At 33.3% G+C, this 27,690-nt stretch overlaps 1 protein-coding gene across 16 annotated transcripts in view; it reads left to right on the forward strand.

The window, feature by feature from the left end:
- Positions 1–27,690, forward strand: part of LOC114338023 (disks large 1 tumor suppressor protein) — a 1,799,868-nt gene that overhangs the window by 1,767,423 nt on the left and 4,755 nt on the right. For all 16 annotated transcript variants that reach the window (XM_050644675.1, XM_050644671.1, XM_050644669.1 and 13 more), the window contains 4 exons: positions 7,119–7,268; positions 17,095–17,267; positions 19,590–19,699; positions 27,591–27,682. In XM_050644675.1, coding sequence (XP_050500632.1) covers positions 7,119–7,268; positions 17,095–17,267; positions 19,590–19,699; positions 27,591–27,682 — 525 coding nt within the window. The remainder of the gene's footprint in view (positions 1–7,118; positions 7,269–17,094; positions 17,268–19,589; positions 19,700–27,590; positions 27,683–27,690) is intronic.

Here is a 27,690-nt window from a genome sequence, read left to right on the forward strand (position 1 = left end):
CAAACTTGTGATTATAAGGTTATATAGGTACGTCATGTAACTCTCTAGTTACTCTTCTTCTTTCTTTACTTCTTCTTTTTTTACTTCCTGCACATATATTTGCAATGTTGCCGTAATTATTTATTCATAGATCGTTTAAACTCGTATATTATCGTATGCCGCTATGATAACGAAGCGAAAGCGAAAACTAACCTTATAGAATATGAACATAAATCAACTTCGCTATCGTTTAGCTTAGCTTTCGCGGTAATAACGAAAATTATAGAATTCGCCTACAGGCCCAAAGATCTTTCTTAGGATTTTTCTTTTCCAAACACCTAGTCTCTCTTTGTTTGCCTTTGTTATCGTCCACGTTTCGTTACCATACATCATTATATGTCATAAATATGATTGTTTTATATAGTTGTATCTATGTATGTCTTGTTAGTTGTTTTGATGTTATAAGGTTTGGAAGAGCATAAAGACATATGTTGCCGGCTTGTATCTTATTGTTTATTTCTTGTCATCGGTTGTTATCTTCAGTTATTGTGTTCCAAAATACTTAAACTTTCTGAGGCGCTCAAAATTAAAGTCATCAATGGTGATGTTCTGTCCTATTCTATCTCTCTCTCTGTTTACTTTTATTGATTAGGAGCCCATCTTCTCTGCTTCCTCCTCGAAGCTGACGAAAGTCTGCTTCATCCTTATTTGTCTTTTGCAGAAAGGCTGATAATTTACTGCAGTCTGAAATTACTGAAATTGCAGTCCTTTTTCGATAGTTTTTAATAATAAAATGCAGTTTTAGTGCAAATCGTAGTATACAATTGTTGAATGTATTATATTTTGAAACTTAATGTTACATGCATTAAAATATCCGTTTTAATAATAAAGATGAATATTATATTTCTAATAAATGTTAGAGCAAATTTTTTTAAATAGTTATAGAAATATATTTTTTTTGGTGTAACATAGATTGTCGTCACATTATTTTTTGTAGCCGATACTTTTAGCAACCACATTATATTAGAATCGTATGTGCATATTGTACTTGTATCTTTTTCAAATTGAACAAAATTTAGCAACAACTCATGCATTAACAACCTAGTTTTAGACGTACTTTGAGTTTAGTACGTAAGTAGGAGTTTATACCTTATTTGCCTATTTGCAACTTTTTAGTTTCATTTATTGTGACGTATATATTCTTTACAACGATTTTCAATCAAAATACTTTCTCTAAAGTGTGGGACAACTGTTTTTTTAGACGAAATATAAAAGTGAAAATTCTCATTTAGGTCCGAATGCACAGTTTTTCGTAACTATCTATAATCTGAGATTTTTATAAAGACCGATAAATAGTAGACATGGGAGAATATACAATTTGCATTCATCACCTGTCTTCTTATCTAGATAAAAATATAACAGAATTCTGCATCCTCATTACTCAAATATGAGTAAAATGAAATAAGGAAAGACAGCTTTAGCTTTAATTCGATTCAGGGGTCACCAGTCACCACCATCAGTTGACATATATGTTTCTTCTTTTTAGAGTCATCAGTTTTCGTACACCCTAGTAGGGTACACCACAGGTAGTTTTGATGATGACTCTAAAATGAAGAAACATATGTCAACTGATGGTGGTGACCCCTGAATCGAATTAAACCTAAAGCTGTCTTTCCTTATTTTTGCGGTTAGATGTAGATTTTTCAATATTCGCCAAAATATAAGATTACAATGAATTTATTTTAAATTAAACTTATTCGAATCTACATCACTGTCGCCACTGTCAGTTGTTCCTTCCTTATCTTTGTCAGAGATTGGAGCACTGTTTTTGTTGTAGCGTTACAAAAAAGCCGTTGTTTAATCTCAAATATTCATCATTCATATCCGATATTAAACAGTATAACTATATTTATCACCCCGCATATCACATGAACCAATTTGTTATTATATTTACACATGTGCGGGTTACTAATTTTGTTTAATTGTTGCAAATCATAAACAATATTTTGGCAGTGGACATTAATTTTGCTGACTAAATAAAAACCTTTGCTTGAAAGTCGTGTGGGCTATGACCCAATTTATCCTGCAGCTAAGAGCATACATTAGATTCATTCCGTCGAGTAACTTCAACGAGTCAAGATGTGGCTTTAACTTCATGCATTCGAATCACTTTGAAGAGACATGTAGTCTCAAATGATTCTCAGTTTAAACTTCATACGAAGCAGTCAGTAAAGTAGCGTCTCCATCGTGGAGAGTGTAGTTAGAGAAATAAAGTATCATCTTTATTGGTGTTTCACTTAAAGGCGATAGGTCCTGCAGCTGAGCCCGAAGATTATACCGCCGACAAAAACCATTTTAAAGGAAATTTGAACTAAAAATCCACATTGATCATGTAAATTCAAAATCTTTAGTTTTTAAAATGTAAAGGGTTAAAGGAAGCAAGAAAGGGGATACTCGCACTATCAGCCTAACTTAACACATTGCGTGCCACGTCGCTCATATGAGAGACACAGGGGCCACGTCGTTCATTTTTGACATACACGTATGCCTAACTTTCATGGCCGTGGATATCAGTGGCCCCTGAGAGTAGTATCCCGATTAAAGCGTGGCACGCAATGTGTTAAAGTGGTGATATCTCTGACAGTTTTTTGCAGTAATGAAAAAATCAAAATTTTTGTCAAAAAAACACATTTTTCTACGGCCGTGCTTAAAGAGCAACTTTCACGCACGCATTTCGTTTCCGAAAGTTGCACTTTCCCGCACAGCGTGCGGGAAAGTAAAATACCTTGTAATATGGCATTATAATATATTATAATGCATGCAATAAACTAATATTTAGATATCATTTACTAATTTATTTCAAATTTATCTTATTGTGTTCATGTTTTAATGAAATTAGCGCGATAATTCGATGAAATAAAATTATTTTGACATAATATTTAAAAGTTAGATCAGTAGACAATTACAATGGTTTTGAATCGTCGTCATGGAAACCAATATCGTCGTCGTGGTAACCCATTATATTGAAAGTTTTGGTTTTGACAACCTTGCCGAAGAATTACTTTGTGTATTTTCATTTCTAAATAAAAATTGATATAACTCTATTTTTTGTGGCTTTTTTCCAAACGTACGGCCCTAGAAAAAATATTGTTCCTAACTCATGCGGAAAGTGCCTTCCCCGCACTCGACTGCTTGCCCGAACTCCGCTATCGCGTCGTTCGGGTCAACGGCAGTCTCGTGCGTGAAAGTATCACTTTCCGCACTAGTTAGGAAAATAACTATTTTGTCCTGAATAATTTTTTTCGCATCTCTTTATCATTTTCGAGTTACAGAAGAAAAAGACACATTTTTATAAAATTTAAAAATGCGCTCTATAATTTGACTTTTTTTTCAAGAAAAATGCATTTTAAACCCGTTCAATTTTTGAACATAGAAATATCTCTAAAATAAAAGGTATTGTAGAAGGAAAACGATGTATTTAAATTCTGGTGGATGCGGGGTTAAATATACTACTCTAATTTCTTAATGAGTGATCAATAAATATTTAATAGTGCTTATTTTAAAGGTCTTTTCAAGCACTACAAAAAGTGTTTGCAGCATTATACCCATAAAATCGTTCATTTTTCTGTTATTTCAAGTTGAATGCATTAATTCGAGCAGTCAAAAAAATATCCTTTCACCTACCATATCTTTCTTTATGTTGCAACTAGAAGACTTCTGAAAAAAATGAAAAGATGCATATTTAGTCGCAAAAAATCGTCAAAAAAGGTGTCATTTTAAATGAAAATTATTGTAAATTTTTGATCATGAGTAGCTCACAAAGTATCGACTTTTCAGAAAAAAATTATAGAACAGGCAATGCACAATCTCCAGAGAGCTGTTTCTGTCTTTTATCTTACGACGTCCTCAGTGGAGCTGCGTGCATACCTCTGAAGCAGAACGAAACCAAACTGTCTATTTTTGTGGAATTTCAAAAATTAAAAGATGTAGATCTTTGAAACACACTCAGTGATCAAAAGATTTTGATCACTGAGTGTGTTTCAAAGATCTACATTTTTTTTCATAAACATTATCTTACTTACTCTAAAGTAATTAGGGAATTAAAACTTGAGACTGTCATTTTCAGGTTGGGCGTAGATTTACGCTCCTGTTATGTCTATGTCTCGGATGTTGTTTTTTGATGGAATGTGTCTAAAGATATTCAACCTCTCATCTTTACCGATGAGCCCACGGAGGTTGAAGAGGGCGAAACACATTTCTAAGAACTGGTGTTTGGATCTTTGATTCTATTCGAAAAATTTTTCCCTGCCAGAAATAGTGGATGTGTGAGTTATTCGTAAGGGGATTTTTCCACATTCTCTATTTCATTTGTTTGATTTCAAAAATTGTTTAAAATCCACTTTTAGAACGCTGCAGCGACATCTCTTAAAGAAAAGCGAAAAGTCCCAGATACAAAATTTATTAAAAACCGAACAGTTTTTGCTTAGAATTATTAACCGGGGATTATTTTAACTGAGAAATGTTTTTTAATAATAATAATTTATAGAGCACTCTTTAGAGAAAGTATTTTAAATTCTGTTAGAGAATTTTTAACATGTTTTAGCTTTTTTACTTAGGGAAAATTGACAATTGTGAATGTTTTTTCAAGTAGTTACTAAGATACCGTCCTATGGTGTACTAAGATACGAAAAAATCATCAGAATCAGTGTTAAATATTGAATTTGTACAATCAAGTGTCTTTACTGGCTCTATATTTTAACAAAATGCGAATCTAATCAAGATATAGTTATTAAAGTTCGTCATTCTGCTATAGTTCCCACAAATAGTTCGAAACCGCTTTTCAATTCTTTTAGTTTTATTTTCCAATGCTTATGAGCCTATATTTTAACTCGCTCATCGATAATCGTCACATATGCCTGTTTCACACGAAGTCTTTTATCGCGGATAAGACCGGGATGTGTTTTTTTTTCAGCTAGTGGTAATCACTGAGAGAGGTTACAAGATCGAAAAAAGCTTCTTCTCTGTCTGGGAGTCAGAATCTCTGTTTATTGCCTGCGGAGGTCAACAGCCAAGAGAGATTCGCGACTATTCACTTCGGGAGGAGGCATCACAGAGAGTTATTTTTCGTTTACATTATAATATTACGCAATTATACAAATCTTAATAAAATATAATGCCAGTAAAGACAGTTTAAAATTTTTGATAAAGATATGCGATAGGGCGGTGTTTCTTAGTATTGATAATCTGAATGATCAAAAGTTTTAGCTTTTAGAGTAGAAAGTTACTAAAACTATAAATAAATTAACGAATAGCAGCATTTTAAACGAGATTTAAAAAAGGCTCACTTTTTGTCAACTATTTGTACGTTTTGCCAGCCCCTATGTTTAAAAATTGTAAATAAGTATAAAGTAATAAGTAGTGGTATAAATAATAATGGTGTACATTTGTACATGATGTACTTAAGTAGGCTTAATACCAACGGGTACATAAACATAGTACGAAAAGTACACTTTTGTGCACTTTTCAAAGTAAGTGGATTTTGAGACATGTTCAATACATCCCGAAAAACATGGGTAAGAGAACACATCCTTGTCCTACACCTCTTTTATGTTAATTTCTTATAACCCCATTAGAGACTATTTTGACCAATTTCTGCTTTCTTCCATTAGTTCTATTATTTCTTACTTATGCCATCTATTTCCGTTTCAGCATTTATTTGTGTCCAGTTTTTATTTTCAATATTTAGTTCACTGTGGTTTTCCAATTTTTTATTTACAGTATGTTGATATTGTTCTGAAGCTATTTCTTTGTAGCATCTTATGCAATTTACTATTTGGTTGGGAAATAAGCCACCATTTAAGTTGGAAATGAAATTTATTGACGTTTCGACTTTCACTTCGAAAATTGTTATCGAAATACAAAATTTTGTTTTGTTTTAAATTTTAAATTTCCAACCTAAATTCTGGCTCATTTTTCAATAAAATAGTAAATAGTATTTTGAGTTAGTACAGCACTGCCAACCTGTTTTATTGATTTTGTTAAGGCTTCTTTTTTTGTTTTTAACCTTTTAGCCACCGGACTTCACTTAATACCAAAATATCCATATTCATTCTTTTCGTCTTTGATAGAATCAATACATTAATGTAGAACACCGTCTTAATCATATGCTCATCGTTATTTCAGCATGTTTCTTAAAATCGGCATTTCATTTCATCCCAGATCTGTGGTCATGGTCTTCTTCGATGTGCGCCAAAATATTATGTGTTTAAGTCATTTTCCATCATTATGTCGAATCATCATTCAATCTTCGCTTGTCCACTGCTGGACATAGATCTCCCTCATAATTTTCCGCATGTTTCGATCTTGTGCCTCTTGCATCCAATTCCTATGACAACGTTTTAGGTCGTCCGTCAAATATATGGGTGGACCATCTCTTTATCTCCATTTTAGTATCCGCTTTATTATCTGTTATCAGCCATTTGAGCCTGTTATCTGTCATTTGAGCCTGTTATCTGTCATTTGAGCCTGTTATCTGTCAAGTGATCTGCCCAGTTACATTTCAGTGTTGCTCTTCTCTCTCTAGCATCAGCCCTTCCTGAACTTTGTTAGCTGGCGGTTTGGGATCTTGTCTCGCAGTGAAGCGCATAACATAGCACGCTTCATCGCCCTTTGAGTCACGCGGATCTTTTGCACTGTTATCCTTCTTGTGTTATCTTTGTCATTATGTCGAATGATCTGTAAATATCTATTTCCCATAATCTATATTCAGCTGCACGGAATGATAGATGGAATATTGTAGTTTCTAACCATGTATGCTTTGTCCCCCATTTTATCCAAATGAAACGAGTGCATGTGCCTTGTTCCATATTGATTCTATTTAAAATCCCTGTTACTGATCGCAAAATACATACGTTGAATAACTATTATTTCAGCATAATATATATATTTTCAGCAGATGATTGTTCCCATCTTGACTAAACGCTTCTATACCCACTGTATATATTGTAATTAGATACTAAACCTAATTTATTGATGCGAAAGTTGGCAAACCGTTCAAAAATCTAATAATCAGCTTCTAGGTTCACCGTACAGTTGTTTATAACGAAATGTTTAAATGAGGTCTTTTTTGTTCTTTTCAGGCAACGAGGAAAACGTTCTATCGTACGAACCAGTCCAACAGTTGCATATTAATTATACGAGACCTGTTATTGTACTGGGTCCTCTAAAGGATCGTATCAATGATGACTTGATATCTGAGTTTCCTGACAAGTTCGGAAGTTGTGTACCACGTAAGTATATATGTAATTAAAATCATTTTAGTTAATCAATGACGCTCCTTATCAGAGAAAACTATGAATATACAATAGAGAAAATACATACAATACAAAAAGTGGTATTGTTGAATACCTCCATCTTCAATTACGGATTGTTGTTGGTCTGTGTTTTATTATTTTCGTTATTACATTCACAATAATTAAATTGGCATATATCTTGAATATCTGACAGCCATGCTGATCGCCAGCATCCGGAATGGATAGGCACCGTAAGAAGAAGAAAAGAATATCTTTAAAAATAGCTCCATTCATATAAACTTAAAGAAGAAAGCCTGCAACACGGAGCGGGGCCATACCAATAATTAATCCGGCTTGGAAGGACCAATTATGTAACGTAATTGATATTAACCTTCCGATGACTAACCTTTTTTTGTTACACGGATGACCAAGGGGGGGAAATGACCCCAGGTCAAAAATGTCAAAAATGACAATTAACAAAAAAATGAAGTTTTTTAAAAAAATTTTTTTTATGGTATGGACTTTATGTCATTCAGCCAGTCACAACATGAGTATTAGTGTCATGTGTAGTGTGTATGTTGAGTAAGTGTCTTATTACTTTGCAAAGTCGACGTCATTAGCGTAAAACTACTTGGAATTGCACATAATAGACGGTATTTTACTAAACATCAACTTCAGAATATATTTTTTATTCGTAAAATATAGGGAATTTTTTTTATTTCAAAATATGAGGATATCTAGAATGATATTAAAGTCAAATAAAAAAATAATGAGTTAAAAATTGAAAAAACTTTTGAATTTATTAAAGAAAAACATACGCTGGGGTTACAATTTCCCCCGCTTGGTCATCCGAAGGTTAAAAGCGAACTTATGAAAATAGAATATTGGAAGAACTCGAGGCAGTAAAAAAGGAAAATCAAACAAGAAAATTCTATAAAACTCTGAATAATGTAAGAAAGGAATTCAAATCAAGGCTCAGACTATGTAAGGAGTGACATATACTCAATACAAAAGAAGTAGTATTGAAAAGGTGAGTGGAACACTATAAAGAATTTACTATCGAAGTAGAAGATCCAAATCAACCACCCCAGGACCAAGCAATAATGCACCATTAGAGCCTCCATGAATTCAAGAAGTACGGGATCCAATAAAACACCTAAAAAATAATAAATCTCCAGGAAGTGGTGGTATACTCGCGGAACCTATTAAATGTGAAGGTGCTACTCTGACTAATCAAATATATAAAATAATACTGAGAGCTTGGAATGAGGAACAAATCCCGGAAGAGTGGTGTATTGGAATCGTTTGCCCTCTACACAAAAAGGGTAATCAATTTTAATGTAGAAATTATAGGGGAATAACCCTCCTTAATACAGCATACAAAATATTTTTGAGTATCTTATATGGTTACCTAATTGCATGTACCATCTTTTCGTAGATTTTAAATGGGCCTATGATAGTGTCCTAAGAAATAAATTGTATGAAGCCGTGGATGAATTCCACATCTCCGATAAACTGATAAGATTGGTTAAAGCTACAATGCTTAAAGTTGTTTGCAAAATCGAAATACAGGCGAACAATCACAGGCGTTTGAAACGCATGTTGGACTGCGACAGAGAGATGTGCTAAGAAAATGTGCTTAGCGAATGCTAAGAATAAGCTGGACCAGCAAAACTACAAGTGAAGAAGTACTGGAAATAATGAACACACATCCTCATCTGGTCAACACAATCAAAATTAGAAAGACGTCATATCTAGGACACATAATGCGCCATAGGGAATTTGAGCAGCTCTAGGTAACATTATAAGGCAAAATCGAAGATAAAAGGGGTATAGGAAGAAAGAAAAATCCTGGCTCCGAAACATCAGAGATTGGACCCACACAACAGGGAATGACTTAATCCATCAAGCCCAGAACAGAGAGAAATTTGCCATATTGATTGCCAACCTCAATAGAGAAGGCACTTAGGAGGAGGAGGAGCACCATTGATGATGATGATGAATTGATATGCGCTTCTATAACCTAACTGGTTGTTAACGACAATACGGGCGTGAAAGTATGAATTTATTTGATGTAGTAAGGTTAACTAAAACATATGAGGGCGTAAACAATTACGTTTTAAAGATATTCCTTGGATTTCTTGGCTATCATATACTTGAGTATACATGAAATTAAACCGCGCCTCGTATCTGCTGCACCAGTATCTATTTGGGGCTCCATTTTAGCAGAACACTCAACTGGAACGCTGATATCCAACACACCTTAAACAAGGTAAGGAATAGAGCTAAACTCCTTGGAGCGCTATCTGGAACGTCTGGAGGTACATCAAACAAGACTCTCATTCACACCTATAAAACATACTTAAGGCCCATTATCGACCACAGAGCCACAGAACACCATCCTGGCTTGTGTGCGTAGAACACTCAGAAAGTGCCTCAGGAAGCACTGGAGTTATCCGCTGGTGTTAGTATATCCACTCGCAAAAATACCCCCTATCAACGAGAGAATCCGTTCTCTCACAACAAGTACGTCTCGCGTACGATTAACGGTAACAATCATAGAGCAAAATATGTTTTAACAACCCCTTGCAATCGGCAAGGTTACATACTCACCAGGACTACCAAAAACAAAGTTCCATTCCCTCCAGCCAATCTTCTACAATAATTGGCCAGAAACGAACTTCCTGATGAGTATTACGAAATCCTAGAACAAATCCCCCTAATATATCGCAGACAACTTAAACATCATCCCTACATGCTGAATCCAAGAGCCGTTCCTCATTAGTGGCAGCATTGAATCCTCCCTGGCTGGTTTGGGCAAGTTCACGGCAACTTCTTCTCCTTCATCTCTACAGCTTCTGCGCTAAAAACAACCTCCACCTTCTAAACCCCTGTTTCACTAGCAATTTTGCTCCTCCACTCACATAAATCTAACACTCACAAACAAGCTTACTTTCATCGTCCTTACACTCCTGAAAAGGAGTTTCCAGCACCCTGAAGAGGCTCAGGCCTAACGGGGTATAAACAACGTGTTTCGTTCTTTCGCTGCACCATGCACCATACTTACAAAACTGCTAGATAATTTAAAAGAAATATTGCTAACTTTTAGCAGTATACGGTATACGGTTTCGTTGCAATTAAAGCTACATTTGCTAACAATTAAAAAACCTAAAGCATCAGACCTGACCGTTAAAAACATGTTTGTTTCAGCGTAATTAAGTTTGTCAGCAACATATGGAACGTGGGAATAAACTCCGAGCTGTACATACTATAAACAGTAAAATAAACTAACATTTCTGAATTTTAAATGTTTCGCTAACTTTTTTGCCATTAAACTAGTCTCTTTGACGATATGGCAAAACATTTATGTAGAATTTTAAATAAACTAGTAATTATGTAGAACTGTGTTTTGTTAAAGCGTTTTTCGCTTGGAAATGATATTAAAATAGTTTTTATCTGCGGCAAAAACATTTCTAAATTAAATATAATGTTTATGTGCGATTAAACCTCAATTGATTGTAATGGTAGGGGAGCAAAGTATGCTAAATGTGCAGTCACTCGAGCGCTTTGGGGACCTATTGGGTTGTGAAGAGTAGGTCCTAAAACCAAAAAAAGTTAGGTAAAGTTTTCCATTGTAATGGGCGCTTGCCATTTTTTAACTAAATTTTCCATTTCCAACAATCGTTTTTTCCGATTATAGCGACATCTATCCATATTTCGAAAAAATGTTTCGAATAAAAGCTACTTATTTTTACGTAAGGAATCCAAATCTGCAATAAAAAAATGAGGGTTCCTATTTATGATTTTAAAGTAACCCCCCACCCCACATCCATGGGGGTCGTGTTTGGTGCCATTCGACAGATTTTTCAAAAATATTGAATAAGTGTATTTTACAGTTTTTCGATGTTCATTTCGCGAAATATCGCGGAATTCGTATTTAAAATATTAAATTTACCCCCACTCCTCTCCGTGGGTAGTCGTGTTTGGTGTCATTCGATAGATTTTAAAAAAATATTGAGTACATATTTTTTAGTTTTTCGATCTGTCATTCATTTCGCGAAATATTCGGTTTTTTCTTGTGAAACTTTGGGACTCACCCATTTCCTTACGCCCGGCTCAAATCGTCAGATTTTTGAAATATACACTATTTTGCATGTACTTAACTTACCTTATCTTAATCTGACAATTTCGAGTTTTTTTAAGGATAGATTTTTTTTTCGGGCCCCTTTAACGAACTCCCCTGTGTTAAGAGCCAATATATGGTAGAGGTACATCTGCAGGGTACCATCTTCCTCCCCATATGCTAATCTGACGCGCTTGAGTAACTGCAAAAATCCCCGCTTGGGCTCCCCTACCATAATGAAAATTAATTAATAATTTTTTTTACTACTGTACTGTTTACGTTTCAAAAAACTTACTTAATAAAAAATGATTCATTAATTATAAATAAGGAATTTCACAATATTGATATCGGCTGGGGAGGGCTTTATTTGTATCTCTCCCCTCCGTTTGGGAAAGGGGAGTAATGATTCCTTTTCCCTAATTGGACATCGGCTAATTTTTTTAGAACCGAGATTTTTTTAAAGACTAAACTTGAAGCGTTTTAAATGTCTGCTCTGATGGGGGACAGGGATAAGACTAACTACATGAATACTGGGGGGTCGAAATGGGGCTAAAGTAGAAGGAGCAGGACTCAAACCTTCTTTGCGAATGGCAGCTTAGGTTTTGTTCGGTGGCGGGTCGTGGAATCGTTAGGGAGGGGTTTAAAGAAGACTAACTACCATAACCAAATAAGCAAAGGATACTTACACAGACTTGAGGACTTACCTACTATTTAAAATATTTGGAATAAATTCTCAGATTCACTTATTGGATAATTCCTGGACATATTACGGTACTTATCGGACATTCATCTGAGATTCCTCTGTTGGGTCAAACTGTTCTATCTTTATCACCTTTCTTGGCTTCTTTGCCATATTCCGTTTCCTTTATTCTAAAACTCAATTTCGGTTGCATTAGAAATCTAGTTAATAACTCTCCAAAGGGTTATAGAATATAAAAATGTACATTTTCAAAATATTTATTTTAAACCTCAAACTTTATTTTTATTAAAAACAAAATATTCTCAGACAGGAAATGAATGACTTTACCACAGGAATGACAAATAAAAACAACTACAAATTTTTACATGACTTACAATATAAAAAATCTTTAACTTTACATGATTTTTTATCAATACAAAAATTTTAAACTTTATTGAGCAGTGTATCTCAAATCAAAATTTGACTGAGCTGTCAAATGTCACTGCCATTTTTTTCAAATATTTAACAAACAACAAACGTTATATAAACTAACTGTTCCATTTTGAAAGCAAAATATCTTTATAAAATACTTAAAATTTTACCAACTCAAATTTTACTATTTACTTGGGATCTGTCATTTTTATTTCTAAAAAAGAATGTACCATACCTTATTAAAACAAATTTTTATTGTCACACTTGACACTTGAACAAAACTTTCCTTTCAACACGGGGGGGGGGGAGGCATTCAATTCATAATGACGACACAGGGCTTCACTGGAACGGGAAACAGGAAACATAAGCTGGAAACTGCAACGAGACCAAACATCTCATCGGGAAATGGAGGACTTAAATACGGGAACTCCAAACAAAAAAACAGAAACCACACACTACCATACCAGCTCAACTGCGTCACGCTATTTGCATTGCGATTTTGCTGATTTTCACCTTATAAATCCAACATTATAGAGTGAAACTTTGCACGGGTGTTCTTCAATGGGCATAGAATAAATGATAAACCATTCACTTGATCCAACATAGCGACAAAAGACAATTATAGGATATAAAATTAATGTTGGGTTTTTTCAAACGCCACAAACTAGATGGACTAATTGACATAAACATCCCATTGAAAATAGAAAGTGACATTTACATGCAGTAGAAAATCTTCAGACATCTATATAAAAAGCTGCTTTTGTGCTACCCCTGAGTGCTACCAAACAGAAATTACTGAACATTGCCCCATTTTAATAAAGGAAATGATTTCTAGAAAGAGAAAAATAAAGGAGGAGTGACGAAGACACCTGAGAACAAGACGAAATTAAATAAAATCACCAATTAAATTAAACTACAATTGCATAATATCAGAAATAATAAAATACAAGAATACGAGAAAAATCAAACACCCGCAACAACAAATACCACCAATACGCAACCCAGAGGGAAATTGGTGTATAAATAATAAGGAAAAAGCGGAAGCATTTGCAAATGAGCTCACTAATGTATTCTATCCATATCCCATGGAAGATGGTGATACAGAGGAAAAAATAAATGACTTCCTGGAATCGCCCTATCAGATGGACTTACCTATACAAAAAATCACCACTAAAGAAGTTAGAAATATTATCCAGCATGAAATCAGTCCAAAAAAGCTCCAGGGTATGAGCTGATCAACGGGAAAATACTGCAGCAATTAACATGCAAAGGTCTAAAAATGATAACGCAAGTATTTAATGCAATATTTAGGCTAGGGTACTGCCCGGAACAATGGAAAGTTGCTCAAATTATTCTCATACCTAAGCCGGGGAAAATAAAACTCAAGTGACTTCATACAGACCAATAAGCCTGCTACCAGTTCTATCAAAAATCTTGGAAAAACTTCTACTTAAACAATTATCCCCAGTTATAGAAGAAAGGAAACTAATTCCCCAACAGCAATTTGGGTTCAGAACACAACACGGAACGATAGAACAGGTACATAGACTGGTAAAACACATCAGAAGTGATACAAAAATAAAGGGTATTGTTTTGCTGCATTCCTGGACATTGGTCAGGCCTTTGACAAGGTATGGCATGCTGGTATCTTATATAAACTAAAGAAAAACCTTCCCCATCCTTTTTATCAAATCCTAAAAAGCTATATTTCAAACCGACATTTCCTAGTCAAGCAGGATAATGAGTACACAAACTTAAGACCAATGAAAGCCGGAGTACCATAAGGAAGTGTCTTGGGACCGATATTGTACTTGCTGTACACTGCAGACGAATAACAGAACGTGTGCAACTTTTGCTGATGATACCGCTGTACTAGCCTCTCACCATGATCCAATCAGAGCACCCAGAACCCTTCAAAAAGACCTTAATAATATCCAAAGATAGCTTAAAAATGGAAAATAAAGGCGAATGAGAGTAAATCCACCCATGTAACATTGGTGGATTTACTGTCATTCATCATTGGAACAACCAAGCACGACGCGACGTTCGCGAGCGTACTTTCCTTCGATAATGGTTAAAAGTGAACTTTAGGAAGCTGGTTCAAAAGATGCATTTTGTTTTGGTTTAAAACAATGAAGAGAGGCGCATAAAGGTTGCACATACTTAGAGAAGAGTAGGAAATTAAAATTGTCTGTTAAGCGAAATACATTTAATAACAAACAACGAATTTAACAACAGAAGCGATTAATCGATTAAGATAGTGTTTATTGTCCACATTACAGGGTTAAAAATTAGCGAGAGATAGAATTTATTTACTGCACAAAAGTTCATTTATAGTCCGTTCTTTAACGGTAAAATATTGCAAAACCTCTAAATTTTAAAGAACCGCTTGGATTGACATGCAATTTGGCATACACATAGCTAACAAGTCAAAGAGAAAAGTGATATTGTGCCGATATGTGCTTTTGCTCTGGGGCAAAATATTCGTCCAAAGAAAGTCAGGAAATGGATAAACTGGCTAATTTTAAGTAACTTTTGTTCTATAGAGATTTTTCACTAAGTCAATACTTTTCGAGTTATTTGGCAGTGAATATGTTCATTTTTTCAACAAAATAACCACGCTTTTAGACGGTTTTTCTCAAATAACTCAAATAGTAACAATTTTGTCGAAAAAACATTCTTAACAAAAAATTTAAAAAAATGGTATATATATCACGTCTCTACACCTAGTAGAAGCAGAGTTATACCTAATGAAAAATAGGTTCCTATTCGTCAAATTCCAAATGGAATACTTTAACGTGAAATGACCAAAAATGAAGCACATTTCGGGGAAATCTCATTACAACTTATTTAAAGTGTTTTAAAAAAGCTTTATTTTTGTTTTATAAAAAAAATTTCTAGCATCAAAATTAAACAAGTTACGCTCAAAATAATGTTAGTCCCTTTTGGTTTTGGTAGAAAAATCGTGAAAATAACACCCTAATTAGTATCTTAAATGAACTTAATCGTTACGACTTCACAAGTTTCTTGACTCGTGTATATATTGTTTATATGATCTGTAAGTTTCATCGGTTGAAAGTCCTTATGATTGAAAGGGCTGTAGTTAAAAAGGGTTGAACGACTCACTGATCACGAATGTATGCAAATTTAGAAACACCAAATCTTAATAAATTTTTGTCTAACAGAAAAACAAAAAAATACATGATATTCAGAAAAGCAAATCTGACTTTTTTTGTTTTTCGAGATTTTTGGTATCTAATTTTTAAGTTATTTTGAAAAAAAGCATATTTTTCAAAATTTAAATTTTTAAAAATTTTACTTTGAAACCAAATTTATTCAAAAATAAGCACTTTGAATCGATAAAACTTACAGATCATTATATAAACACAACATAAGTAAAATAATTTGTGGAGCGGCAACGATTAATTTCATTTAAGTTGCTAATTAGGGGGTGGTCTTCCCGATTTTTTTTTTGCAAAAACAAAAGGGAACAACTTTATTTTGAGCGTAACTTGCTTAAATTTAATGCTAGAAACTTTTTGTAAAAACAGGAATAAAGCTTTTTTTTAAACACTTTAAAATAGTTATAATGGGTTTTCCCCAAAAAGTGCTTAATTTTTTGAATATTTCACGTCGAAATATTCTATTTGAAATTTGGCGATTATGAATCTATTTTTCATTGGCTATAACTCTGGTTCTACGAGATCCACAGACCTAACGCGTACACCATATTTTTTACTTTTTTATAGGCTATATTTTTGCTAAGAACGTATTTTTCGACAAAATACTTACTTTTTGAGTTATTTGCAAAAAACCGTCTAAAAATGTGGTTATTTTGTTAAAAAATGAACATATTCACTCGCAAATAACTCGAAAAGTGTCGACTTGGCGAAAAAGCTCTATAGAACAAAAGTTACTCAAAATTAGTCAGTTTACCCATTTCCGGACTTATTTTAGACATATATTTTTTTCACCCCCAACAGGGGGTGAAAGTCACCCCCAAGGCAAAATTACACATCGGCACAATATCACTTTTTTTCTTTAACATGTAAGCTATACGTATGCCAAATTTCATGTCAAAAGTGGTTCTTTAAAATTTAGAGCAAAAACCGTGAAATAATGGACTATTATACCGCCATTTATAGCGAGGTTGCACGCTAACACACAAAAAGCGTAAGTATTACCATCCCTTCGCGAGATAAGCTAGACGACACCAAGAGGAAGGCTACAGATGAGATGTGTAGATGATATAAAAACAATAGCCGGAACAAATTGGAAATATGTTGCTCAAGATAGATACCGATGGAAGGAGTTAGAAGGAGTCTTTGTCCATAAATGGACGATAAAAGGCTAGGAAGAAGAATACAAAATTTAGTCAGTATTGAAAAAAAAATATTTTTTAAAATTCACTTATTAAGAAATGACCATATTTTTTAACCCATTCAACAAAAATTGTCTTTCTTAGTTACTATGTAGACAATTTACAGATTTATTCATTACTATGGTTGTTTTCTGTGTATTTGAGGTTGTTTTTCCACAATAATGTTTTTTTTTTATTCCCAAGTATAATGTGATCCTTGTCTTTTTAGATACCACAAGACCTAAACGGGAATATGAAGTGGACGGTAGAGACTACCACTTCGTCGCATCCAGGGAACAAATGGAAAGAGATATTCAAAATCATCTATTCATTGAAGCGGGACAGTACAATGACAATTTGTATGGAACTTCTGTAGCGTCTGTACGTGAAGTCGCTGACAAGGTATGACTTTGATTCTTGTTTACTTATTATAACCCCAAAAGACTACCAAACAATTAGTCTTATTTTACATTAACACATACATAACTCTAAAAACCCCATTGTCTTTCTTCCGTCATTAGAAGTTCGACAAGGATGTATGTTGTAACCTCTGGAATGTAAACCTTACTCAGTGGAAATTATATTAGAAGAAGAAGAGGCTGCTAAAGAAGAAAAGGCGACTAAGAAACAACAAGAATAAAAATTAATGGGATTTTCTAATTAACAATAATATATATGATAATGGCACCATAATAATAACAGATACTTTGGTAAATTTTGAAAGAATAATGAATAACATCTTAACTTAAAGTGTAGTAAACTCTCTATTGAACTTTCGAGAGACTCTCCTCCAATAGGCCTGGATCCCGCGTACCAAAAAAAAAGTTTATTTACAGCAAGCTGAAAATTTGTTAATAGCTTAACGGTGTCTAGTCGAACAAACTTTGATGTACGGGAACATAGGAATTGGAACAGGGGAAATTTTAATTGTGGAACAGGTTACACGTTTCGAATGTGAGACTACGAAAACGTCCCATGTATTTTGTCGGACGGAACTTCCAATTGATTTGTTACCCTTTCATTAAACTCTCATGCAAAAATCAGACTGCTATTTACCACCAATATAATTCCTGTCATCTGACACGTTCTACGTATTAGTAATATTTTTCATATATTACATAAAGTTTGCTATTGAATAAACTTAAAAACAACCTGTTACTTTTCACAATAATAAACTTGTCAGGATGCCACATTCTACAATTAAAATCACGGTCCACAATTAAAACTTCCCCTGTTCCAGTGTTCCCATACATCAAAGTATGTCCGACTAGACACCGTTAAGCTATTAACAAAATTTTAGCTTGCTAGTAATCAACTTTTTTTGGTACGCTGGATCCAGGCCTATAACCCTTACAGTGCCATAATAAAAACTTTCGAAGGACTGGAAAAGTATCTTTATCATCGAAAAATCAAGGGAATTCAAAGTAAGCACATATGTGTGTTTTATTGATTATAGCAAAGCATTCAACTCTGTCAGGACAAAATATGAAATGGAAGAAATGGGTGCTTCAAAACACCTAGTGACATTGCTATTAAAAATAGTGAACTTTTACGTAGAAAACTCGAAGTGAGGGCACATGAAGAACTCTCCGAGACGTTAAAGTTTGACATGGGTATAAGACAGGGTTGCACAATCACCCTCATTCGGTTTAACATATATGTAGAAGCCATTAAGTGCGAAGCATTCTCAGAATGGGAAGGGGGCATATCCATTGGCGGTAGAAGAATCAACAAATTAAGGTACGCAGATGATATAACGCTTTTTACCGAATCGTTAGAACAATTGACGAAGCTGTTAGAACGAATAGAACCAGTGAGTTTAGGAGCAGGGCTGTCCAGAAATAAATCAAAAACAAAAATTATGATAATAGAAGAAATAACAACTACCCAGATATTGTCAGAATCAATGACATCGAAGTAGTAAATCAATTAGTGTACATATCTGGGCACCTTCATAAACAATTCCGTAATTTGCACCAAAGAAATAAAAAGAATGTCAGCCATGGCGAAGGAAGCAATGACAAAGCTCACCAAAATACGGAAAGGCCACAACATCACCATGGATACAAAGATAAGGCTTGTAAAAATAATGGTCTTCTCCATTTTTCTATATGGATCTGAATGCTGGTTTTTGAAGGAAGTTGATAAACGCACTATAGACGCGTTTGAAATGTTTTGCTGGCGAAGAATGTTGCGAATACCCTTGACCGCAAGAAGAACGAGTACATATATTCTTCGAAAGCTGCACGTTACAATGAAAGCTCCACTAAACCTTTGCTTCAAAGTTGCAGAGGATAGAGATTGATCGAGATATTTAAGAGAAATCATTGATAATTTAAGGTGGCACTTAGGACTAGGAACAATTTAAACAATTTTGGTTAAACTCCCATGAGAGTGCGTTACGGGGGGGGGGGGGGGTTGAAAATCTTCAAAAATCGAGTTACGTAATACTTGAACGCTCCCTTACATAGCACGTACCTTGAATCAACTCCGGGACTTCATAATGGCGTAGGGATAGATATCTCCATTGATATCTTTGAGTAGACACCAAAATGTTGCAGTAGGAGTGACACATCGAGATTCCTGACCGGCGAAAAATGTTAAGACGAAACCATCAACAATAAAGGTCATGCTTTACACTTTTCAACAATTATCGTTGAAAAATATTTGACTATTTATTTTGTGGAACTTATTTTTTACTTACTATACACGTTTTGTTTTTAGGGTAAACATTGTATCCTGGATGTTAGCGGTAATGCAATAAAAAGGCTGCAAGTGGCGCAGTTGTATCCCATCGCTGTTTTTGTTAAGCCAAAATCGGTCGAATCCATAATGTAAGTAATTACTGAATTAATATTAAAATGGTAACGAGCGATCCAAAATTATTGGGATCAAAGCTATCCGTGGAAAAAATTACGTGTGTCTTATTTTAATCTGCAAGACCGCCGGAGCGTGACGTCACGGCTAACTGCGGCTATATTCAGTGTTGTTATGATCACTTTTCCAAACAAATAATAAAGATTGAAAACACGTTGAAAATATATCCAATCTCAAGACCTTTTAGTTCGTATAAAGTTAAAATTTTGCTTCATCTGCTACTTTTTATGTTCAATTATTATAGTGTTTTTTAAGTTGACGTACGTACACTGACAAGTATCTGTCAAAGTTGAGGTAAACTGGAAAGTATATCTGAATTAATAATAGACATGCACTGTATAGCTATCTCTGTCGTTCAGAGCCACCTACGGTGACAATAATTTTGGATCACACGTTATTATGTAACAAGTAAAGCCTCCCCAATGTTATGTCTGTGATTAGGGAGGGATAGAGGTAGCTTGGGGGGTCAGGGACATAAGAACACTTTACTCCGTTAATCTTATGTCCATTGATTCTGGGCTTTACTTTGTTGAATGTGTGTCTCCAATAAATATTCTATCTCTGGATGTTTTTATTACACACTAGCTGACCCGGCAGACTTCGTACTGCATCAATATATAAAAACAAACTTTTGTATACAATAAACTTAAAATAAACAAAAGGAAATCGTAATTAATAAACAAAAAATCCTCGATGTAATGAGGTTTTATTATTATTTTTAATGAATTACACATGATGTTTGAAGTAATAAAGTTTAGTTAGAAGTAACAAAATAAAGTTTGTAGTGCAACAGTTACAATCTTAAATTTGTTTATCTCATAATGAATATAACAGCTTTAGCTGATTAAATAAAATAAAATAAAATATAATTAAATAAAATTTCATAAAATTAAATAAAACCAAACAAAATTAAATAAAAAAGTAAATGAAGTAAATTAAAATTAAATGAAAATGAATAAAAGTAAATAAAAATAAATAAAATTAAATAAAATTATTGAAATTAGATAAAAATAATTAAAATTAAATACAAATAAATAAAATCATATTAATTTAAATACAATTAAATAAAGCTAAAAAAATTAAATAGTAATAAATAAATTTAAAAAATAATAATAAAATTAAATAAAATAAAAATAAATGGAATTAAAAAATGAAATAAAATAAAATAAACGAAAATAAATAAAATACTTAAATTAAACAAAATTAATTAAAATTCAATAAAATTTTATAATTTGCTGCTTGTTCTTTTTGTGTGCTCAGAATTTTTCTCCTGATTACGGTTCGTCAGAAAAGTTCCGTTTAGAGATATTTTTTGAAAATTGCGGAAAATTAAAAAAAATCATATTTTGACCAATTTGAGTCCCAAAGTTAATCTGTTCCACTTCTCCTCTATGAAATTTGTCGCTCGTTCTTCTTCTGTCCTCAGAATATTTCTACGGCTTGAGATATTGTATTTCGGACACCGATTGCGCTAGAAAAAAAAATTTAGTACGGTTCTGCTCGGAATTCTCAAGGAGTCTACCTACTTAATTTCGTATTTTTCACGTCATTATTATGAGAGTTATGGCGTCATCGGCAACCCCCCTTGTGACGTACGGGTATGAAAAATAGATAACATATTCTTAGTCCTGCCGAATATAGGCGTAAAATTTCATAAAAAGCGGTCAAACCGTTTCGGAGGAAAATGGCAACTAACACTGTGAACATATAATTTTATACATATAGATGTAAATATTTTGGTGGCTACTAAAATGACTATATAAAACCGTATACACCTTCCCTGAACTTTCACAAATAATTCAACATCAAAAGTAGCCAAATCGGTATAGCCATTTCTGAGTTTTAGCGAGACTAACGAACAGCAAATGATTTTTATATATAAGATTGTTGTTTCTTTTACTGCTGGTTACACTGGTATTCTTTGAAACTCACCGTGCAATAAGCTACCAAAACATTTCTTCCTAAATACCAACTTGAGTACACATACCACATATGGAGAGCGAGTCATTGGATAATGTCAACCCTACTTTTATTATACATGCTTATAGTTGTAATGTTTTATTGACCCGATTATATAGTAAACATCTTCTTCGGCTTTTTCCAATTATGAGTTCCCCGTTTACGTCCTCCACAGCACTGTATTCTCCTTCTCTGGTTTCTATCTACCATAGCATTTCCTATGTACCATTTTCCATCTCATAGCAGGTCTTCCTTCCCGTCTTTTTGAAGTTATACTTCTTTACGCGCGATATGAGGGTGAATTTTTATATGTTAAAACCTACGATCCCGGCGCATGCGCATTATAACTTTGTTCTGATTGGATGTTCAAATGACATGTCAAAACTTATCCAATATGGCAACTGTAGCCCAGCTGTGGTTTGGACGGTTGACGGTTTGGTTATGTATGGTTGTTGCGTTTTAAAATTTGTGGGAAGAGAAACAACAAAGGTTAGTTAATAGATATACTGCCTTTTTAAATAGTTTTCATATTATATTTTTGAAGTTATACTTCAAAATGTTTTAATTTATGTATGTATCAGTCCAGAAAAGGTGTGGAAAGAATATATTAGTGTTTTTAAATATATTTTTCTACAAACGTGTTAAAAATACAATTTTTAGGACTCCATAGGAGCGTTAAAAATGCCACTGCAGTTAAAAGTGAATTGTCAAATTGTGAAACGTCAAAATATTTATATTTCATTTATTGACATTAATATTAATAATACAACTTGCGCAATTTGAAAAAGGTGGTTTAAAAGGTTTTTTATTATAATTGTGTGTCTTTGGATTTGTCTTCCTTGGGCGTAAAATAATAAAACATCTATTTTTATATTTCACTTGTCACCGTAATATATAATTATGTATATCTGAAAAGTAAGTTGCATGCGGCTTGATGGCCTTGTTGGTAGAGCATTGGACCAGAGATAAAAAAATCGCGAGATTGCGAGTTCAAATCCCGGACTATTCATATTTTTTTCTTTTTTTTTTTAATATTTGGCATTAAGTTTTGGTTAATTTTTGGTAATTATTGTTAATTTTTTGTATTGTAACTGTTAAGTAGGTATATTTATTTCGTTGAAATTATATTATAATAGAAGTATAACTTCTTACGTGCGTACAAAGTACACACACATTCTGTTTTCGGTAGGTGCCAGTCCAATATTCTTTTCGGCCACTTGTGCCGAAAGACAATCGAAAGAATCTGACAAGAATGTCAGATTCTTTGTACATGCCCGTACCTCTGTAGGGCTGTGTTTTCCAACTTTTTTTGTAATTGAGCATTTTACTTCTATTTTTTTCATATTTCCTCTGTTCTTATTCTATCCTCTCCGGTAATTTGTAAACATCTTGTCATAAAGTCCAATTCAACTGTTCTTATTTTATTTCGTATTGTTGTTGTCATTGGCCAGACTTCAGCTCCATATAGGGTAATAATTGGCACTATACTCTGAGAGATCCTTTTTTTTTTGTTTTGCTCTGCTAGAGTGTTGTTCCATATCAGTTTATGGAGTGCTTTCGTGGCTTGTTTTCCCCTTGTCATTTTCAGTTCTATATCTTTCATACAAGTACCATCTCGACTTATCATTGACCCTACATACTTAAAAGTCTTATAACTAAAGGGCGGATTATATGTATGAAAATGTATGAAAATATGTACATATATATGTAAATTTTTTTTAAAATATATCTAAGCATTCGTCGAAAATATGTAATAAATAAGGTAAAGCAATAATTATATAAAATGAGTTCAAAACAAACAACATTAATACTCAGCAACTTTATTTTTACATATTTTCTAAGGTAAAGATTTGTCTTTTATCAGAAAACATGTGTTTATATTAAGAGAAGCTTCGCTCCACATCTACTGAGGCAATAGGGGCATTTAATTGTTTCAACAGGTTTCATCAATACACGTTTTTATATCAAAATTGGATCTAAAAATGTATGACACATTCTGAATAATTTTGAACCCTTCATTATTTTCTAAAACCTGCTTAAGCTTCCCCAAAACTTTTGTACCAATGTCGCTTTTTACTTTTTGGCATTCCTTCTGAAAATTTTCAATTAGTTTCACAGAATCAACTAGAAGTTGCTACTTCTTTTCTAGTAACGTAATTGGTTCCGGGATCAAAACTATAATTCGTTTTAATAAATATCAGACTTTTATGCACCTCCTTATTATATAAAACTGCTTTTGATGATATGACAACCCGTGAATAGTCTGATATGTCGATTTTTACGTCCTTTCTTCTATCATAATTTTCAGCGTAGAAAATAGCTGCACTTACCCAAGTTCCACATCGAGTTAATACAACTTGGGGGGGGGGGAGCCTAAGGAACACCTTCTTTACATTACTAATGAATTCGTTCACAAGAGGAAATTGGGCTCTGATAATCTGTGCAACTCTGTTAACTCCATGAGCTAAACAAGTAATATGAAAAAGATTCTGATAAAATATTTTTAAATTTTTCCCCTCCTTAACCATAATGGGGCAGCATCCGATAAGAAAATCACAAATTTATTTAATGGAATGGCATCTGGCAAAAAGAAGTTTGTCGAAGTGTCTTGAATGCATCGTGTAACGGTCAAATTGTTGGCTTTTTCAAGTTTTTTTGAAGATATTAAAAATGAGTTTCCTGGACCATGTTCCTCTAGTGCGCCAATTAGCAAATGAACAATATACCTTCTATTACAGGCGTCTGTAGTTTTGTCCACAATAACATAAAAGTAATTATCACGTATGACTTCCCGTATTTGGATCATTGTTGATTTATATTTTTAGAGTCCACACTTGATTTTTAATGGAATATTAGAAGCAACCATTGCCTTACACAGATCTTCAGCGTGTGTCATCGGATCGGCCACGATTTGTTTCGGGAGCTGTACCTAAGTCTATTCAAATTATAAATGAAAAATAAATAATAGTCCATTTTATGATTATATTCTGGTTAATGCCAGGTCCCACATCCAAGTCGGTCAACTTACTTTGCTTAAATTAAGAAATGTTAAGAGCTCAGGTAAATAGTACCTATATACAGTGCTAGTCAAAAGTCCGTACCCCCCCTCTTATCTTTTGAACGGTTATACCTATAATAATGAAATTTGGAGGGAGAAAATAAACGGACGTAAGCTTCTTAACTAGTTATGACAAGTGACATAATAGTGACAGATGACGTTACAGAGCCACTGTGACCGATAATTTTAAATGGGACCTTATGGCAACTGATAACTTATTTGAAAGGTATTTAAAATACCTATTCAGTTATACTAATGTTTTTGGGCTTAAATTGATTTTGAATTTGGTGAATAAATTAAATAAATATAATATTTTAGTTTCGAATTTAATTAATAAAAATTTAAATGTCCGCCTATGGATTTTTTGTCAAAAAAGTTGACATTTTTTAATTATCTAGTAGTTTTTACGTCAACGTCAACCTGTTTGACAAATAATCATAGGCGGAATTTTGAATTTTTATTAATTAAATGCGAAACTACAATTTTATATTTATTTCATTTATTCATCAAAATTAGCTTAAACTGAAACAAAATTAGTATGACTGAATAGGTATTTTCAATACCTTTCAAACGAGGTATCACTTGCCATAAGGTCCCATTTAAAATTATCGGTCATAGTGGCTCTGTAACGTCATCTGTCACTATTACGTCACCTGTCATGACTAGTTAAGAAGCTTACGTCCGTTTATTTCCTCTCTCCAAATTTCACTATTATAGGTGTAACCGTTCAAAAGATACGAGGGGAGGTACGGACTTTTGACTAGCACCTTAGACAAGGAAAAAAGAGAGGACGGGTAACACTCATTTAAAACACACGTTCCAAAAGTGAAGCCAGTTTTTGGTTTGTTTGTCACCAGAAACATGGCGGTCACGTCAAAAATAACAATGGGTTGCCAGTGGTGGGTGTTCGTTGAGGGTTAAAATTTCATAAAAAATAAAGTAAATCATCATCTAAAATTCGTAATAAAAACATATGTATGTATTGAAACATATGTACGTAATATGAGCAACTTAATAAAACATTTACCGTACACAAATTCTTCATTTTAAATACATTTCATGTTTTTATTTTAAATACTCAATGCATAACAATACCCCAAAGATACGTCGATGATCAAAATCTCTGGTGTCAGTTTGGCTTCACTTTTGGTCATAGGATTACTCGTCCTCTCTCTTTCCTTGTCTAAGACTAGCACTGTAGAAATAAACGGACAGGCCCTGCATAATTACATCTTAATAGTTTTCGGGTTTTCCATTGCAGAGTAAAGTGACGAAAATATGTAAATATACGTATTTTTTATTCTTTTTCTCATGAGCATCTTTCAGTGCGTCACAGTTTTTCGATTTCTTTCTAACGCATTAAATTGTATGTGACAGAAAAAAACGCACGTCGGTGATTACATTTCGTCGGTGACATTTATAACATTTATTCTAGTTGTCAATAGATGACGCTATAATCGAAAAAAAAAATATTTACGAATTATATAATATATCTACGAATAAAATCTGTACAATTTATAAGACTATACAAATCAAAGAAAATACCATTTTATAAATGCAATAAACACAATTGATTTGTTTTTATGCCAAATTGCACATAAAATGTGACAGCTGTAGTTTTCAATCCTAAAATGAAGTAGTTTTCAATCCTAATAGCAATATTAATAACATTTAAAAATATTAAAATATTACTAAAAGATTTTTTAAATTGAAAACTTATTGGTCCATTTTCTTGGTAACACCTCCAAGGTTTCTAAAATTTGCAGGCCAGATGGGTGCCGAAGCGAAGAAGACAAGAGGGAATTCAAAAACTTACAATTCACGACCCCGTCTGTTCAGCTGGTAAATTCCAACAGAAAATGGACCTAGTTACTCAAAGAAGTAACGACCAATATAAAAATACAATAAAAATTCCATTTTTATTCAGTTGTAATGCGAAGGCAAAACAATCTTATTTTTCATTTAGAATACGGAGCGCAGTCCAGTCCTCTGAATCGACGATTTTCGACTCTTGTTGGAGTCTCATCGGAGAGAACGTAGACCTGCTACTCCAATTGACCAACACCATTAATAAATTATTGTTTTTTAATTCAGTCATGCTTTTCAATATTTTTGTCTTTGTTCTTTTTTATAACTTCCCTTTGAATGTATTATCTAGGCGTGATTGGGTTTTTCTATAGTAAACATTAAACAAAATATTCTTACTGTATATTTAGTCATCCAGTCTATATTTGCTCAAATAAAAGTTTGTCCATAATACGAGTATAATAATAAATTCTATTCATACATATAAAATAATTTTCCGGCAATATAATTTTGATTGTTCTAACCTTAATAAAATAAATATAAAACAATAAATCGAGTGTAATTAAATTACCAAAATCCGTAAAATAAAACAGGCAAATATAGTGAATCGTTATATATTTCAAACATAAAACGGAAACACATTGTTTTTATTAAATAAATCAGGAACTGAAACGAATTTATTACTTTTATAACAATATGCGCTGTTGCCATAAATCTGAAATTATAGTTGTGTATTGTCCTTTAAAACTTTTTATTTAATGCAAATAGTTTCATTCTATAAATTTTAAACCACAAATTTTAGAATGGTCTTGTCTTTTGTGGCGCTTACATCGTCCATTTACCCTTGAAAGAAGGTCAGAAGTGATATACTTTCCAAAATTATCGCAACGTCTTAAACATACCATAAGTTTGAGGCTATTTTTCTTTAAAGGCTAATAAATGTTATTTTTTTAATATAAAATGTGTTTTGTTTATTGTTATATATCTTTTATGTATGTATGTTATTTAGAAGTTTATATTTTTAGGGAAATGAATAAAAGAATGACAGAAGAGCAAGCCAAGAAGACTTTTGAAAGAGCAATCAAGATGGAACAAGAATTCGGCGAATACTTCACAGGTAAACTA

This window comes from Diabrotica virgifera, chromosome 2, assembly GCF_917563875.1.
Source record: "Diabrotica virgifera virgifera chromosome 2, PGI_DIABVI_V3a".
NCBI lineage: Eukaryota > Metazoa > Arthropoda > Insecta > Coleoptera > Chrysomelidae > Diabrotica > Diabrotica virgifera.